The sequence below is a fragment of the Panulirus ornatus genome, chromosome 3 (assembly GCF_036320965.1).
Source record: "Panulirus ornatus isolate Po-2019 chromosome 3, ASM3632096v1, whole genome shotgun sequence".
NCBI lineage: Eukaryota > Metazoa > Arthropoda > Malacostraca > Decapoda > Palinuridae > Panulirus > Panulirus ornatus.
The window spans coordinates 63,939,796-63,955,171 of record NC_092226.1 but is presented as its reverse complement, the minus strand read 5'-3'; the positions used below and the strand labels follow the sequence as shown (position 1 = coordinate 63,955,171).

Sequence of the window (15,376 nt, the reverse complement as noted above, 5' to 3'; positions counted from 1 at the left end):
TGATCATCAAGCACCATCACCCCATCACCTGTGACCATCAAGCATCACTACCCCATCACCTGTGATCATCAAGCACCACCACCCCATCACCTGTGACCATCAAGCACCACCACCCCATCACCTGTGACCATCAAGCACCACCACCCCATCACCTGTGACCATCAAGCACCACCACCCCATCACCTGTGACCATCAAGCACCACCACCCCATCACCTGTGACCATCAAGCACCACCACCCCATCACCTGTGACCATCAAGCACCACCACCCCATCACCTGTGACCATCAAACACCACCACCCCATCACCTGTGATCATCAAGCATCACTACCCCATCACCTGTGATCATCAAGCACCATCACCCCATCACCTGTGACCATCAAGCATCACTACCCCATCACCTGTGACCATCAAGCACCACCACCCCATCACCTGTGACCATCAAGCACCACCACCCCATCACCTGTGACCATCAAGCACCACCACCCCATCACCTGTGACCATCAAGCACCACCACCCCATCACCTGTGACCATCAAGCACCACCACCCCATCACCTGTGACCATCAAGCACCACCACCCCATCACCTGTGACCATCAAGCACCATCACCCCATCACCTGTGACCATCAAGCACCACCACCCCATCACCTGTGATCATCAAGCACCACCACCCCATCACCTGTGACCATCAAGCACCACCACCCCATCACCTGTGACCATCAAGCACCACCACCCCATCACCTGTGACCATCAAGCACCACTACCCCATCACCTGTGACCATCAAGCACCACCACCCCATCACCTGTGACCATCAAGCATCACTACCCCATCACCTGTGATCATCAAGCACCACCACCCCATCACCTGTGACCATCAAGCACCACCACCCCATCACCTGTGATCATCAAGCACCACCACCCCATCACCTGTGACCATCAAGCACCACCACCCCATCACCTGTGATCATCAAGCATCACTACCCCATCACCTGTGATCATCAAGCATCACTACCCCATCACCTGTGATCATCAAGCATCACTACCCCATCACCTGTGATCATCAAGCATCACTACCCCATCACCTGTGACCATCAAGCACCACCACCCCATCACCTGTGACCATCAAGCACCACCACCCCATCACCTGTGACCATCAAACACCACCACCCCATCACCTGTGACCATCAAACACCACCACCCCATCACCTGTGATCATCAAGCACCACCACCCCATCACCTGTGACCATCAAACACCACCACCCCATCACCTGTGACCATCAAACACCACCACCCCATCACCTGTGATCATCAAGCACCACCACCCCATCACCTGTGACCATCAAGCACCACCACCCCATCACCTGTGACCATCAAACACCTGTAATCAACAAGGACACAAGAGGAACAGAACAGGTAAGTCAGTCACAAATGTTTTCCTTCCCTTCACGTTGTACCCCAGCTGCGTGAGTGGCAGCTTACTGTACTCCTGGTAAGTCCACTGCTGTTTCGTCTGCCTTTGTGTCTGTATTTGGCCATATCTCCTTCCCATCTCCTTAGCGAGTGCTGTATCCTTGGCGTCAATATCCTTCGTCTACAACACCTTCGTCTCAACCCAGCGCCCCCTCTTGCGATACAGAGCTCCTTTTCCTCAATCCCTTTGTCCCAACCCAGCGTCCCCTCAGAGCTCCTTTTCCTCAATCCCTTCATTGCTCCTTCCCATGACCCCTTTTCCTCTTTCCGTACTTGCTACCTAACCACAACCCAAGCTCCTCTTCCTATTCCATGATTCTTATCTACCCTCTTCCATAACACCGGTCCTTCCCACGCTCCATATGGCCTCTGCCTTTCCCTTCCACGTATCAGCTTGTCTCTCTTCCTCTCACGACCCCAGCTCCCTCTCCCAGATTCAACAGGCAACATGTTCCATACACGACCTCCTCTCTTTCAGCCACCACCCTGGCTAGAGTCTCTAGTTCCACCACTTGACCCTCTAACCAACCTCCTCTTCTGTGAATTCAACTGATCCTCGCTGTTATGAATGATGGATTTAAGGTGTTTTATTTCCGGCAGGCCTCACCAGTGTTGTGTCTAGCATGGGCGCCAGTCTGGACGCGGAGGAGGGCGAGAGTGTGAAGGTATTTGGTCTACAGGAAGACATATGGGAGGCTCCACGCGATGACGTGGTGATCCGGTATAATCTGTCGCAAAAGTTCTCTCCAGTAGGTAGCCCGTTTTTTGCTCCTTTTTGGTAGTTTGATTTACAGTATTATCGTTGATGATTTATCAAGCATGATAGCTATAAAAAAGCTGTGAATAGCTGTCTATCTTTTACGGCTTTTTATATCGTTTTATATATATATACTAACACACGAATACAGTGTACAAGAAACACTTCTGTATATATGAGATAAAAATCTATAATTTGAAATATTTCTTATATTAGATATGAAAACTTGAGTATCTCCTATAAATTTTGTACTTTGGATCTGCTTTCTCTGTCGAGCAGGGCGAGAGCACGGAAGCCGAGGAGTTGACCGTGTGCTACCGTGTGCAGCCCTCGAGCCTCACCGCCTACGAGGCCTATGTCTCCCTGGCTCTCAATAACTACACCCACGACGTCCTCTTCCTCTGTAAGTCCCACTTGCACGTCTTACGCTCGACCAACACCTCTGGAGAAAGGGGTTCCTGCCATCACCCCCTTCAGATCCGTCCCCTATCTTCCTTTGCATAGGTGTTTGAGATATCAAATCCGTGTTGCTTCCTCTTCTTCACAGTCTTTTGCTATTCCTTATGTAACACACTGTCGCCCCTCGTATTACACGAGTGATGGGCGAGGTGATTACTTCTGAAATGATCACACGAATACCTATTACATTATAGGAAGCGATTACATTGTTACTGCTGTAATATGTACTCGAATACTTTCACGGTGTATGGAATATTTGTGGGAAACCATATTCCCAGTCATCAATAACTGACAGTGTATGTATGTATTTCATGATTTTTCTGGAGCATTTTGGGAGTATAATCTAAGAAGTCCATCACTTAAAATGACGTATTTATATAGTTAAAATCTCTGTGGATTTTAAGAATTCTTTAAATACCTAAAGGAAGTGTTAAAGATTATCTGGTTTTTGGTTATTAATTGACTTTGGCGACCTTAATGATCCTGGCAGTTAATAGGCTTAAAACCCATCAATGTAATTAAGGGACAAAGGGGAGAAGGGGTTGAGGGGATGGGGGATGGGCAGTCTGTCTGAAGACAAGAGCTAGTAAGACAAAGGTCCCCGCCCGTGCTAAGCTTAGGGATCTTGCCAGGTTAATACAAGGGCCTTAAACAACGTGAATTTCGTTCATATAAAACTAAAACATTTTTGCGTTTCATATATCAAACTTGTTTATAGTAGTTTTTCGTTTGATGACCACTGAACACTCGATCGCACCTAAATCCAACAACGCAACTGAATTTACCTGCAAAGTTTGAGCCATGGTTCTGTAATCTTAAAAGGAAAAATGCCACATAATTCTTACTAAACGAAGTCATCGATCTTTGGTCGCATGATCGCATGCCCATTAACTGTGTTGAGATATATCACCTTAACGTGTCGGGGGCGAGGCAGAACAGATAGATGTCCAAGTGTGTCAATATTCTATGAGATCATCATAGCCACGAGGAGAACAGCACAACGTTGAACTACGTAAGGTCGTTATGAAAGCCTTGCACACTGCTCTATGAAAGCCTTGGACACTGCTCTATGAAAGCCTTGGACACTGCTCTACGAAAGCCCTGGACACGGCTCAGCATGATGGCCTTTACATAAAGCTGTGGTGGCTGAACTTACCAAACAAACAATTAAGTTACAGCCAATAGGATTGCTTAACCTTCACCATTACGAGTAAGAATTACGCCAGGTCGTTTCTTGTGCTTGTTCGATGTAATGGTGAATTTGGAATCAATTTGCAATCTATACTTGTCAGCCTCACGAGCACCATTGGTCAACCAGTGTGCCACGTCACCGTGGAATGCCACTGTCATATATTTAGTTCTGCCCTGACTGTTCTACCGTCATAAATCTTGGGTAATCAGTTATTGCAATTGAATGCGATTCTTTCTTATGCGATCAGCAGTTCATTTTTGTTTATTGATATATACAGAATGTGATTATAACTGATACCTGTAGTCCTATATATTAAGCCTGGAGTAATAGAAGGGAAAATTTAGAGCTTATTTTCCAATTATATCCACAAAAAAAACTATGAATATTTGAGAAATTCCTTAATTAGAGCAATAACAAACACATCACAGCTGAGTATAACCGAACAAGAGGATTTAGTTAGTAGACTTACGCAATGATCGCAGTCTGGAAAGAAAGGTTCTGGAAATGTCGTCTTCTGACAATTTCTGGAAACAGAAGAAGAATACATTGCCTCATATTGCATAGAGATTAAGGATGAATAGCCTTAGACTGCATGTAGAATAAGAATGAATGTGCCCTCAAATTGCATATACAGATTAAGAATGAATGAGACCTCAAATTGCATATACAGATTAAGAATGAATGTGACCTCAAATTGCATATACAGATTAAGAATGAATGTGACCTCAAATTGCATATACAGATTAAGAATGAATGTGACCTCAAATTGCATATACAGATTAAGAATGATTGAGACCTCAAATTGCATATACAGATTAAGAATGAATGTGACCTCAAACTGCATATACAGATTAAGAATGAATGTGACCTCAAATTGCATATACAGATTAAGAATGAATGTGACCTCAAATTGCATATACAGATTAAGAATGAATGTGACCTCAAACTGCATATACAGATTAAGAATGAATAACTTTAGACTCAGATTATGAATGAAGAGCCACAGATTGCAACGATGGCTCTGGTAGTCCTCATGGATTGTTCCACATCTTACATGTGTGGTCTGGTATTTTCTGTTCTCAAAGACATAAGAACAGGGAAGTGGGAACAACTTCAACCCATTGAGGTATACATGGGATCACTTATGTTCATTTAGTGTTCTGTCTTATATCAGAAGGATCTGTCACTATCATCAAACCCTATGGAAGTAACATGAAATCAGGTTCGTTCCTAATTTTTTGATGATCATGTCTGATTCCTGTGACCTCACGTCTAATTCCTGAGACCTCATGTCTGATTCCTGTGACCTCACGTCTAATTCCTGTGACCTCACGTCTAATTCCTGTGACCTCACGTCTAATTCCTGAGACCTCATGTCTGATTCCTGTGACCTCACGTCTAATTCCTGTGACCTCACGTCTAATTCCTGAGACCTCATGTCTGATTCCTGTGACCTCATGTCTGATTCCTGTGACCTCACGTCTGATTCCTGTGACCTCACGTCTAATTCCTGTGACCTCATGTCTGATTCCTGTGACCTCATGTCTGATTCCTGTGACCTCATGTCTGATTCCTGTGACCTCATGTCTGATTCCTGTGACCTCATGTCTGATTCCTGTGACCTCACGTCTAATTCCTGTGACCTCACGTCTAATTCCTGAGACCTCATGTCTGATTCCTGTGACCTCACGTCTAATTCCTGAGACCTCATGTCTGATTCCTGTGACCTCACGTCTAATTCCTGAGACCTCATGTCTGATTCCTGTGACCTCACGTCTAATTCCTGTGACCTCACGTCTAATTCCTGAGACCTCATGTCTGATTCCTGTGACCTCACGTCTAATTCCTGAGACCTCATGTCTGATTCCTGTGACCTCATGTCTGATTCCTGTGACCTCACGTCTAATTCCTGTGACCTCACGTCTGATTCCTGTGACCTCACGTCTAATTCCTGTGACCTCACGTCTGATTCCTGTGACCTCACGTCTAATTCCTGTGACCTCATGTCTGATTCCTGTGACCTCATGTCTGATTCCTGTGACCTCACGTCTGATTCCTGTGACCTCACGTCTAATTCCTGTGACCTCACGTCTAATTCCTGTGACCTCACGTCTAATTCCTGAGACCTCATGTCTGATTCCTGTGACCTCACGTCTAATTCCTGAGACCTCATGTCTGATTCCTGTGACCTCATGTCTGATTCCTGTGACCTCATGTCTGATTCCTGTGACCTCATGTCTGATTCCTGTGACCTCACGTCTAATTCCTGTGACCTCATGTCTGATTCCTGTGACCTCACGTCTGATTCCTGTGACCTCACGTCTAATTCCTGAGACCTCATGTCTGATTCCTGTGACCTCACGTCTGATTCCTGTGACCTCACGTCTAATTCCTGTGACCTCACGTCTAATTCCTGTGACCTCACGTCTAATTCCTGAGACCTCATGTCTGATTCCTGTGACCTCACGTCTGATTCCTGTGACCTCACGTCTGATTCCTGTGACCTCACGTCTAATTCCTGAGACCTCATGTCTGATTCCTGTGACCTCACGTCTAATTCCTGAGACCTCATGTCTGATTCCTGTGACCTCATGTCTGATTCCTGTGACCTCACGTCTAATTCCTGTGACCTCACGTCTAATTCCTGTGACCTCACGTCTAATTCCTGTGACCTCACGTCTAATTCCTGTGACCTCACGTCTAATTCCTGTGACCTCACGTCTAATTCCTGTGACCTCACGTCTAATTCCTGTGACCTCATGTCTGATTCCTGTGACCTCATGTCTGATTCCTGTGACCTCATGTCTGATTCCTGTGACCTCACGTCTAATTCCTGTGACCTCATGTCTGATTCCTGTGACCTCACGTCTAATTCCTGTGACCTCACGTCTAATTCCTGAGACCTCATGTCTGATTCCTGTGACCTCATGTCTGATTCCTGTGACCTCATGTCTGATTCCTGTGACCTCACGTCTAATTCCTGTGACCTCACGTCTGATTCCTGTGACCTCACGTCTGATTCCTGTGACCTCACGTCTAATTCCTGTGACCTCACGTCTAATTCCTGAGACCTCATGTCTGATTCCTGTGACCTCACGTCTGATTCCTGTGACCTCACGTCTAATTCCTGAGACCTCATGTCTGATTCCTGTGACCTCACGTCTAATTCCTGAGACCTCATGTCTGATTCCTGTGACCTCATGTCTGATTCCTGTGACCTCATGTCTGATTCCTGTGACCTCACGTCTAATTCCTGAGACCTCATGTCTGATTCCTGTGACCTCACGTCTAATTCCTGAGACCTCATGTCTGATTCCTGTGACCTCACGTCTAATTCCTGTGACCTCATGTCTGATTCCTGTGACCTCACGTCTAATTCCTGAGACCTCATGTCTGATTCCTGTGACCTCATGTCTGATTCCTGTGACCTCACGTCTAATTCCTGAGACCTCATGTCTGATTCCTGTGACCTCACGTCTAATTCCTGAGACCTCATGTCTGATTCCTGTGACCTCACGTCTAATTCCTGAGACCTCATGTCTGATTCCTGTGACCTCACGTCTAATTCCTGAGACCTCATGTCTGATTCCTGTGACCTCACGTCTAATTCCTGAGACCTCATGTCTGATTCCTGTGACCTCATGTCTGATTCCTGTGACCTCATGTCTGATTCCTGTGACCTCACGTCTGATTCCTGTGACCTCATGTCTGATTCCTGTGACCTCATGTCTGATTCCTGTGACCTCACGTCTAATTCCTGAGACCTCATGTCTGATTCCTGTGACCTCATGTCTGATTCCTGTGACCTCATGTCTGATTCCTGTGACCTCACGTCTAATTCTGTGACCTCATGTCTGATTCCTGTGACCTCACGTCTAATTCCTGTGACCTCACGTCTAATTCCTGAGACCTCATGTCTGATTCCTGTGACCTCATGTCTGATTCCTGTGACCTCACGTCTAATTCCTGTGACCTCATGTCTGATTCCTGTGACCTCATGTCTGATTCCTGTGACCTCATGTCTGATTCCTGTGACCTCACGTCTAATTCCTGTGACCTCACGTCTAATTCCTGTGACCTCATGTCTGATTCCTGTGACCTCACGTCTGATTCCTGTGACCTCACTCTGATTCCTGTGACCTCACGTCTAATTCCTGTGACCTCATGTCTGATTCCTGTGACCTCACGTCTAATTCCTGAGACCTCATGTCTGATTCCTGTGACCTCACGTCTAATTCCTGAGACCTCATGTCTGATTCCTGTGACCTCACGTCTGATTCCTGTGACCTCACGTCTAATTCCTGAGACCTCATGTCTGATTCCTGTGACCTCACGTCTAATTCCTGTGCCCCCATGTCTGATTCCTTTTGACCTCAGCCCTGATTCCTGTAAACCTCATTTGTTTCCCTTTTGTGACCTCAGCCCTAATTCCTGTAAACCTCATTTTGGATTCCTGGGGACCTCACTTTAAAATTCCTGGGGACCTCATTTTCTAATTCCTGTGACCTCACGTCTAATCAGTGAGGAAGATATGCTTAAAAATCCCCTCATACCAAGAGGTTGTTCTTGTGCCATTCACGATTTGAAAGGTCAACACCACGTGATGAAGACCCACACAATGTTGTTATTATGAGGTGTAGTAAGGGCATATGTAACTCACTGACAGGGGGACTCATTTGGCCTACGAAGAATTCTCAGTACCATCATTTATCCCTAAACTTCTTTGTGCTGTTTGACATGTCTTGCGTCTGATGTTGGGGGGGGGGAGGTTAAAGTTTCTGTCGCTCTGACCCTCGCTTTGATAGGAGACCTGATACTTCACTTACTACGGGAGAATGTAAGTACATATTACCACGGCCCGAAAAGGGGAAAGAAAAAATGTCATAACTATATTAGAAACCATCTTATTCCATCACGTCCGTGTCCCAGATGGCATCGACAGATGGAGGTCTGCCGAGTTGCGACACAGGGAGACACTTGAAGTGGAGGTGTAGAGGAAGAGGGTTAGAGGCGTTCGTGGCACTACAACGCAACACAGGTGAATGATGATGGCTCCTTGATGTGTCCCACTAGGACACAAGCTACGTCACACGATTAGGTTATCAACCACATTAACCACATCTTACGCCACGCTAAAACACCAGCACTAAAACATTACCAGTTGTATATATTTATATATATATATATATATATATATATATATATATATATATATATATATATATATATATATATATATATATATATATATATATATATATATATATATTCATTTATTTTTTTATTCATTATACTTTGTCACTGTCTCCCGCGTTAGCGAGGTTGCGCAAGGAAACAGACGAAAGAATGGCCCAACCCACCCGCATACACATGTATATATATACACGTCCACACACGCACATATATACATACCTATACATTTCAACGCATACATATATATACATACACAGACATATACATATATACACTTGTACATAATTCATACTTGCTGCCTTTATTCCTTTCCGTCGCCACCTCGCCACACATGAAATAACAACCCCCTACCCCCGCGTGCGCACGAGGTAGCACTAGGAAAAGACAACAAAGGCCACATTCGCTCACACTCAGTTTCTAGCTGTCATGTATAATGCACCGAAACCACAGCTCCCTTTCCACATCCAGGCCCCACAAAACTTTCCATGGTTTACCCCAAGACGCTTCACATGCCCTGCTTCAATCCATTGACAGCACGTCGACTCCGGTATACCACATCGTTCCAATTCACTCTATTCCTTGCACGCCTTTCACCCTCCTGTATGTTCAAGCCTCGATCGCTCAAAATCTTTTTCACTCCATCCTTCCACCTCTAATTTGGTCTCCCACTTCTTCTCGTTCCCTCCACCTCTGATAACATATATCCTGTTTGCTGAAGGTTCCCCATCCTCATCTTTCATCATTGCACCTTCCCTGAAAGAGGTGAACAGTGACCCAAGGAACCATCCTGCGTAGAACCCACCTCAGGAGAGATGCTGTTAAAGAGAGTGGCTGTGTGTGTGTGGCTGATACCAGTGTGTGGACTAGCGTCTCATCCCTCAAAGCCCGTATGCGACACCTTATGTGGGTGTTTATTACGTACGTGTTCGCGGCTAAGCGACCCTCAGTCCAGTGATGAATTTATCACCATCATTATGTGTCGTAATTGCGATTGAATCCGGCATCACGGGTACAAATTCCATTAAGGCCCACGTTATTGCCGCGTTGCATCAAACTAATTAGTTCATTCCCTTGATCATGTTGCTTGGTTATTGCAACGGTGGTATGAACGCAGTGATCAGATAGAGAGGTTCGTCAAATCGAGTGTGGAGCCTTGGCTCCTGCCCCCCAGCGTCGACCCATGTCTCAAACTGGTCACACTGTATGCTGTATGAGGAGACGAGATGAGGTGAAGTCGGCCTGTATCACCACCTACATTAGAAAAGAAAAAAAGTTTCTCTCAGGCTGTACACTTTGCGATACTAGACTTTGATTTTAGAAAAGAAGTAAAAACAATGATTTGCCAAAAGCTTCACATTCAAAGAATAGAAAATAAAGGAACGTTCAGTAAAATGTAGTAATACCCCCTCGTGTCTGCTACAACGAATGTCCTCTCATACCCACTGGTGCTTCTTGTCCTCAGTGAGACAGATACAGTGAGGATCATGTGACGCTTTGTGTACAAAGGAATTCCTTTTTGTATCTGTCTACATACGGAAATGGTCGCGTATGTCGTGGTAAGCAGAGGGAATACTAACGTCCTAATTTTTCCCCGAGACCTTCTGTCTGCTCCGCCGTCGACAGGTTAAGGTGGGTGGGTTTGAGGAGGTAGCAGGGAGACTCAGCTCCGCCAAGGATGATGCAACAACCATGTAAAGGCGACTTCTCGTTCATGGTCCTCTTCTCTCTCTCTCTCTCTCTCTCTCTCTCTCTCTCTCTCTCTCTCTCTCTCTCTCTCTCTCTCTCTCTCTCTCTGTCTACCAGCTCTGCACGCGAGGTGCGGAAACATCTATATGTATGATGTCTACATACAGACCTACAACCCTTGGATAAGCTTCCTGCAGCTTCGAAAGCAGCGCTCTGTGGGAACAGCATTCTTTTGATTTTCTAACTTCGAAACTGGCTGGAACAAGTCCTGGTCATTTGCAAGAATAAAGCTAAAATTTTTGCTTAAATTCCCAAGTACAGCGATGCTTATAGCACATTCTGTTTATGAATATAGATGGTGGGATAGGGAGGTAGATCCAGGAACAACACTATCCCTCACGAGGTAAAGAATGCTTCTACCTCCCCAGTCTTATGAAGGAGATGAGATCCCTTCCTCCCTCAGTGGTTTAAGCTCAGATCCTACACAAAGGACAGATCCTTCACTACTGGATCGTAACACTAGACTCGTATCCTTTGAGGAACCTTAAGAATTAGCTCGTACAGAGCTTGACACCTCTGTACATTCAGGAGTTTTAGTGCAAAGCATTTATCTTCACACAGTACCCTTGCCCCAGCACCCACTCACGACCTTGTAGGCCCACTCACAGAAAATTCATAACCCGACCTAGTGATACATCAAGTGGACAATAATTCTTTTCAAACTGCTATGCGAAAAATTCCTGTGGCTAATGGAAAACGGCTTGCCCTCATACATAATGGTGCAGTGAAAAAAGCTATGAAAGTCTAGCTATATTTCTACTACACATGCGTTGTTAATATTTCGGGGAAGTAATGATACGGTGATCAGTCACATCGGGTTATTAATCACAGCAATCACACTGAAGGACCAAATACAACAATCATAACTGTAATGGCTTCGTCTTTAATAATTCATCATCGTGACTATGCTCCCAGTAATTTTCTATAAAAGTATGGATTATTCTTTTTTTTTCGTACGAAAGTTTGAAAAGAACTCTTATCGACTCGATTTATCACACAAGCTCGAGATATAAACGTTACCTTAAGTGGTCAAGAAAGACCTTGGAGGTGGGTATTGGACCAGGGTTACTGTGTGAGGATAAATCTTTAACACGAGCCACTTCTGAATGAACGCTGGTGCTGGGTGAAGTACCGGGTTTTGTCACGTATGTTTATGTTACAATGGTTACAACTAAGAGTGTTACTCCTAAGTAAAGGTGAAGTACCGGGCTTTGTCACGTATGTTTATGTTACAATGGTTACAACTACGAGTGTTACTCCTAAGTAAAGGTGAAGCACTGGGCTTTGTCACGTATGTTTATGTTACAATGGTTACAACTACGAGTGTTACTCCTAAGGAAAAGTGCTCAAGTTGAAGGTGATTGTAGTATGTGCTTCACGACGAATGAAGGCTACGAAGGTTGTTCACAATGAGCAGTTTATAGAGGATCTCTCTCTCTCTCTCTCTCTCTCTCTCTCTCTCTCTCTCTCTCTCTCTCTCTCTCTCTCTCTCTCTCTCTCTCTCTCTCTCTCTCTCTCTCTCTCTCTCTCTCTCTCTCTCTCTCTCTCTCTCTCTCTCTCTCTCTCTCTCTCTCTCTCTCTCTCTCTCTCTTGAATGATTTGGTAAACAGAGAAGAGGTAGTAAAAGCTTTGCGGAAGATGAAAGCCGACAAGGCAGTGGGATTGGATGGTATTGCAGTGGAATTTATCAAAAAAAAGGGGGTGACTGTATTGTTGACTGGTTGGTAAGGTTGTTTAATGTATACATGACTCATGGTGAGGTGCCTGAGGATTGGGGGAATGCTTGCATAGCGCCATTGTACAAAGGCAAAGGGGATAAGAGTGAGTGCTCAAATTATAGAGGTATAAGTTTGTTGAGTATTCCTGGGAAATCATATGGGAGGGTATTGATTGAGAGGGTGAAGGCATGTACAGAGCATCAGATTGGGGAAGAGCAGTGTGGTTTCAGAAGTAGTAGAGGATGTGTGGATCAAGTGTTTGTTTTGAAGAATGTATGTTAGAAATACTTAGAAAAGCAAATGGATTTGTATATAGCTTTTATGGATCTGGAGAAGGCATATGATAGAGTTGATAGAGATGCTCTGTGGAAGGCGTTAAGAGTATATGGTGTGGGAGGCAAGTTGTTAGAGGTGAAATGATTTTATCGAGGATGTAAGGCATGTGTACGTGTAGGAAGAGAGGAAAGTTATTGGTTCTCAGTGAATGTTGGTTTGCGGCAGGGGTGCGTGATGTCTCCATGGTTGCTTAATTTGTTTATGGATGGGGTTGTTAGGGAGGCGAATGCAAGAGTTATGGAAAGAGGAGCAAATATGCAGTCTGTTGTGGATGAGAGAGCTTGAGAAGTGAGTCAGTTGTTGTTCGCTGATGATACAGCGCTGGTGGCTGATTCGAGAGAGGAACTGCAGAAGCTGGTGACTGAGTTTGGTAAAGTGTGTGAAAGAAGAAAGCTGAGAGTAAATGTGAATAAGAGCAAGGTTATTAGGTACAGTAGGGTTGATGGACAAGTCAATTGGGAGGTAAGTTTGAATGGAGAAAAACTGGAGGAAGTAAGTGTTTTAGATATCTGGGAGTGGATCTGGCAGCGGATGGAACCATGGAAGCGGAAGTGAATCATAGGGTGGGGGAGGGGGCGAAAGTTCTGGGAGCGTTGAAGAATGTGTGGAAGTCGAGAACGTTATCTTGGAAAGCAAAAATGGGTGTGTTTGAAGGAATAGTGGTTCCAACAATGTTATATGATTGCGAGGCGTGGGCTATAGATAGATTGTGCGGAGGAGGGTGGATGTGCTGGAAATGAGATGTTTGAGGACAATATGTGGTGTGAGGTGGTTTAATCGAGTAAATAATGAAAGGGTAAGAGAGATGTGTAGTAATAAAAAGAGTGTGGTTGAGAGAGCAGAAGAGGGTGTTTTGAAATGGTTTGGTCACATGGAGAGAATGAGTGAGGAAAGATTGACAAAGAGGATATATGTGTCAGAGGTGGAGGGAACGAGGAGAAGTGGGAGACCAAATTGGAGGTGGGAAGATGGAGAGAAAAAAGATTTTGAGCGATCGGGGCCTGAACATTCAGGAGGGCGAAAGGCGTGCAAGGAATAGAGTGAATTGGAACGATGTGGTATACCGGGGTCGACGTGCTGACAATGGATTGAACCAGGGCATGTGAAGCGTCTGGGGTAAACCATGGAAAGTTTTGTGGGGCCTTGAAGTGGAGAGGGAGCTGTGGTTTCGGTGCATTATGCATGACAGCTAGAGACTGAGTGTGAACGAATGTGGCCTTCGTTGTCTTTTTCTAGTGCTACCTCGCGCACATGCGGGGGTAGGGGGGTTGTTATTTCATGTGTGGCGGGGTGGCGACGGGAATGAATAAGGGCAGACCGTATGAATTGTGTACATGTATATACATGTATATGTCTGTGTGTGTGTATATATATATATACATATATATAAATATATATATATATATATATATGTATATATATATATATGTATATATATATATATATATATATATATATATATATATATATATATATATATATATATATATATATATATATATATATATATATATATATATATATATATATATATAAATATGTATACGTTGAGATGTATATGTGCGTGTGTGGACGTGTATGTATATACATGTGTATGTGGGTGGGTTGGGCCATTATTTTCGTCTGTTTCCTTGCGCTACCTCGCTAACGCGGGAGACAGCGACGAAGTATAATAAATAATATAAGATATAATATACATGTTTTCCTTTCTTACCCCACCTAGATCGTCAGGGGGAACACACTAGCTTCTACTACAACGGAGTGCGACAGCAAGGATTTCAGGGCTTCATTACGGAGATTAGACTCGGCCAGTGGACTCACTACTGCCACGTTTTCTCTTCGGGGAATTACCGAGCATATGTACAGGGCGAGGAGCGAGCTCGCGGCCCCATCTCCACCAGTGCCATCCCGCTGCCTCTCAACTGTATGCTCACGTTAGGCCAGGAACAAGACCAGGTCAGCGGGGCCTACGACGTCGGTCAGGTATTTCAAGGACTCATGACTCAAGTCAACATCTGGAATAGGACTCTGAGCCCAAAGGAAATCGCCGAACAAGCTTCTTGTACACTGTCGTCTCTCGGGAACATATTCTCGACAGACAGGGACGATGTAGAGCTTTTCGGTGTCAGAGAGAGTCTGGTCAGGCCAGAGATGTTTTGTGAGAAGGAGGTGGAGTATGTGATCTTCCCTGAGAGGGACTATCTACAAGAGTCAGCCCTGAGATGTGGTAGAGTAGGCTACAAGGTGTACAGCCCAAGAACACGCGAGGACAACGAGATACTGCACAATGCTTCGTTGATGTTCACCAACACTTGCCTCTCCAACTACCATCTGTGGGTTGGTGCCACAGACGAGGCGGAGGAGGGAGTCTGGACGTCCTTTGCCGACGGTGCAATCATTCAGGATCCTCCTTTTGATTTATCCGAGCCCAACGGTGGGACTCAAGAAAACTGTATCTAATGTTTCAGCAGAATGGTTTGTGGGCTGATACCTGGTGTGGTATAA

The 15,376-nt window shown here is 44.9% G+C and overlaps 1 protein-coding gene across 1 annotated transcript in view; it reads left to right on the top strand.

The window, feature by feature from the left end:
• The window catches only part of LOC139759859 (uncharacterized), a 30,310-nt gene extending 14,965 nt beyond the window's left edge, over positions 1–15,345 (top strand). Inside the window, exons 2-4 of the mRNA XM_071682373.1 lie at positions 2,071–2,219; positions 2,507–2,630; positions 14,595–15,345. Coding sequence (XP_071538474.1) covers positions 2,071–2,219; positions 2,507–2,630; positions 14,595–15,331 — 1,010 coding nt within the window. The 3' untranslated portion in view covers positions 15,332–15,345. The remainder of the gene's footprint in view (positions 1–2,070; positions 2,220–2,506; positions 2,631–14,594) is intronic.
• Positions 15,346–15,376: the final 31 nt, after the last annotated feature.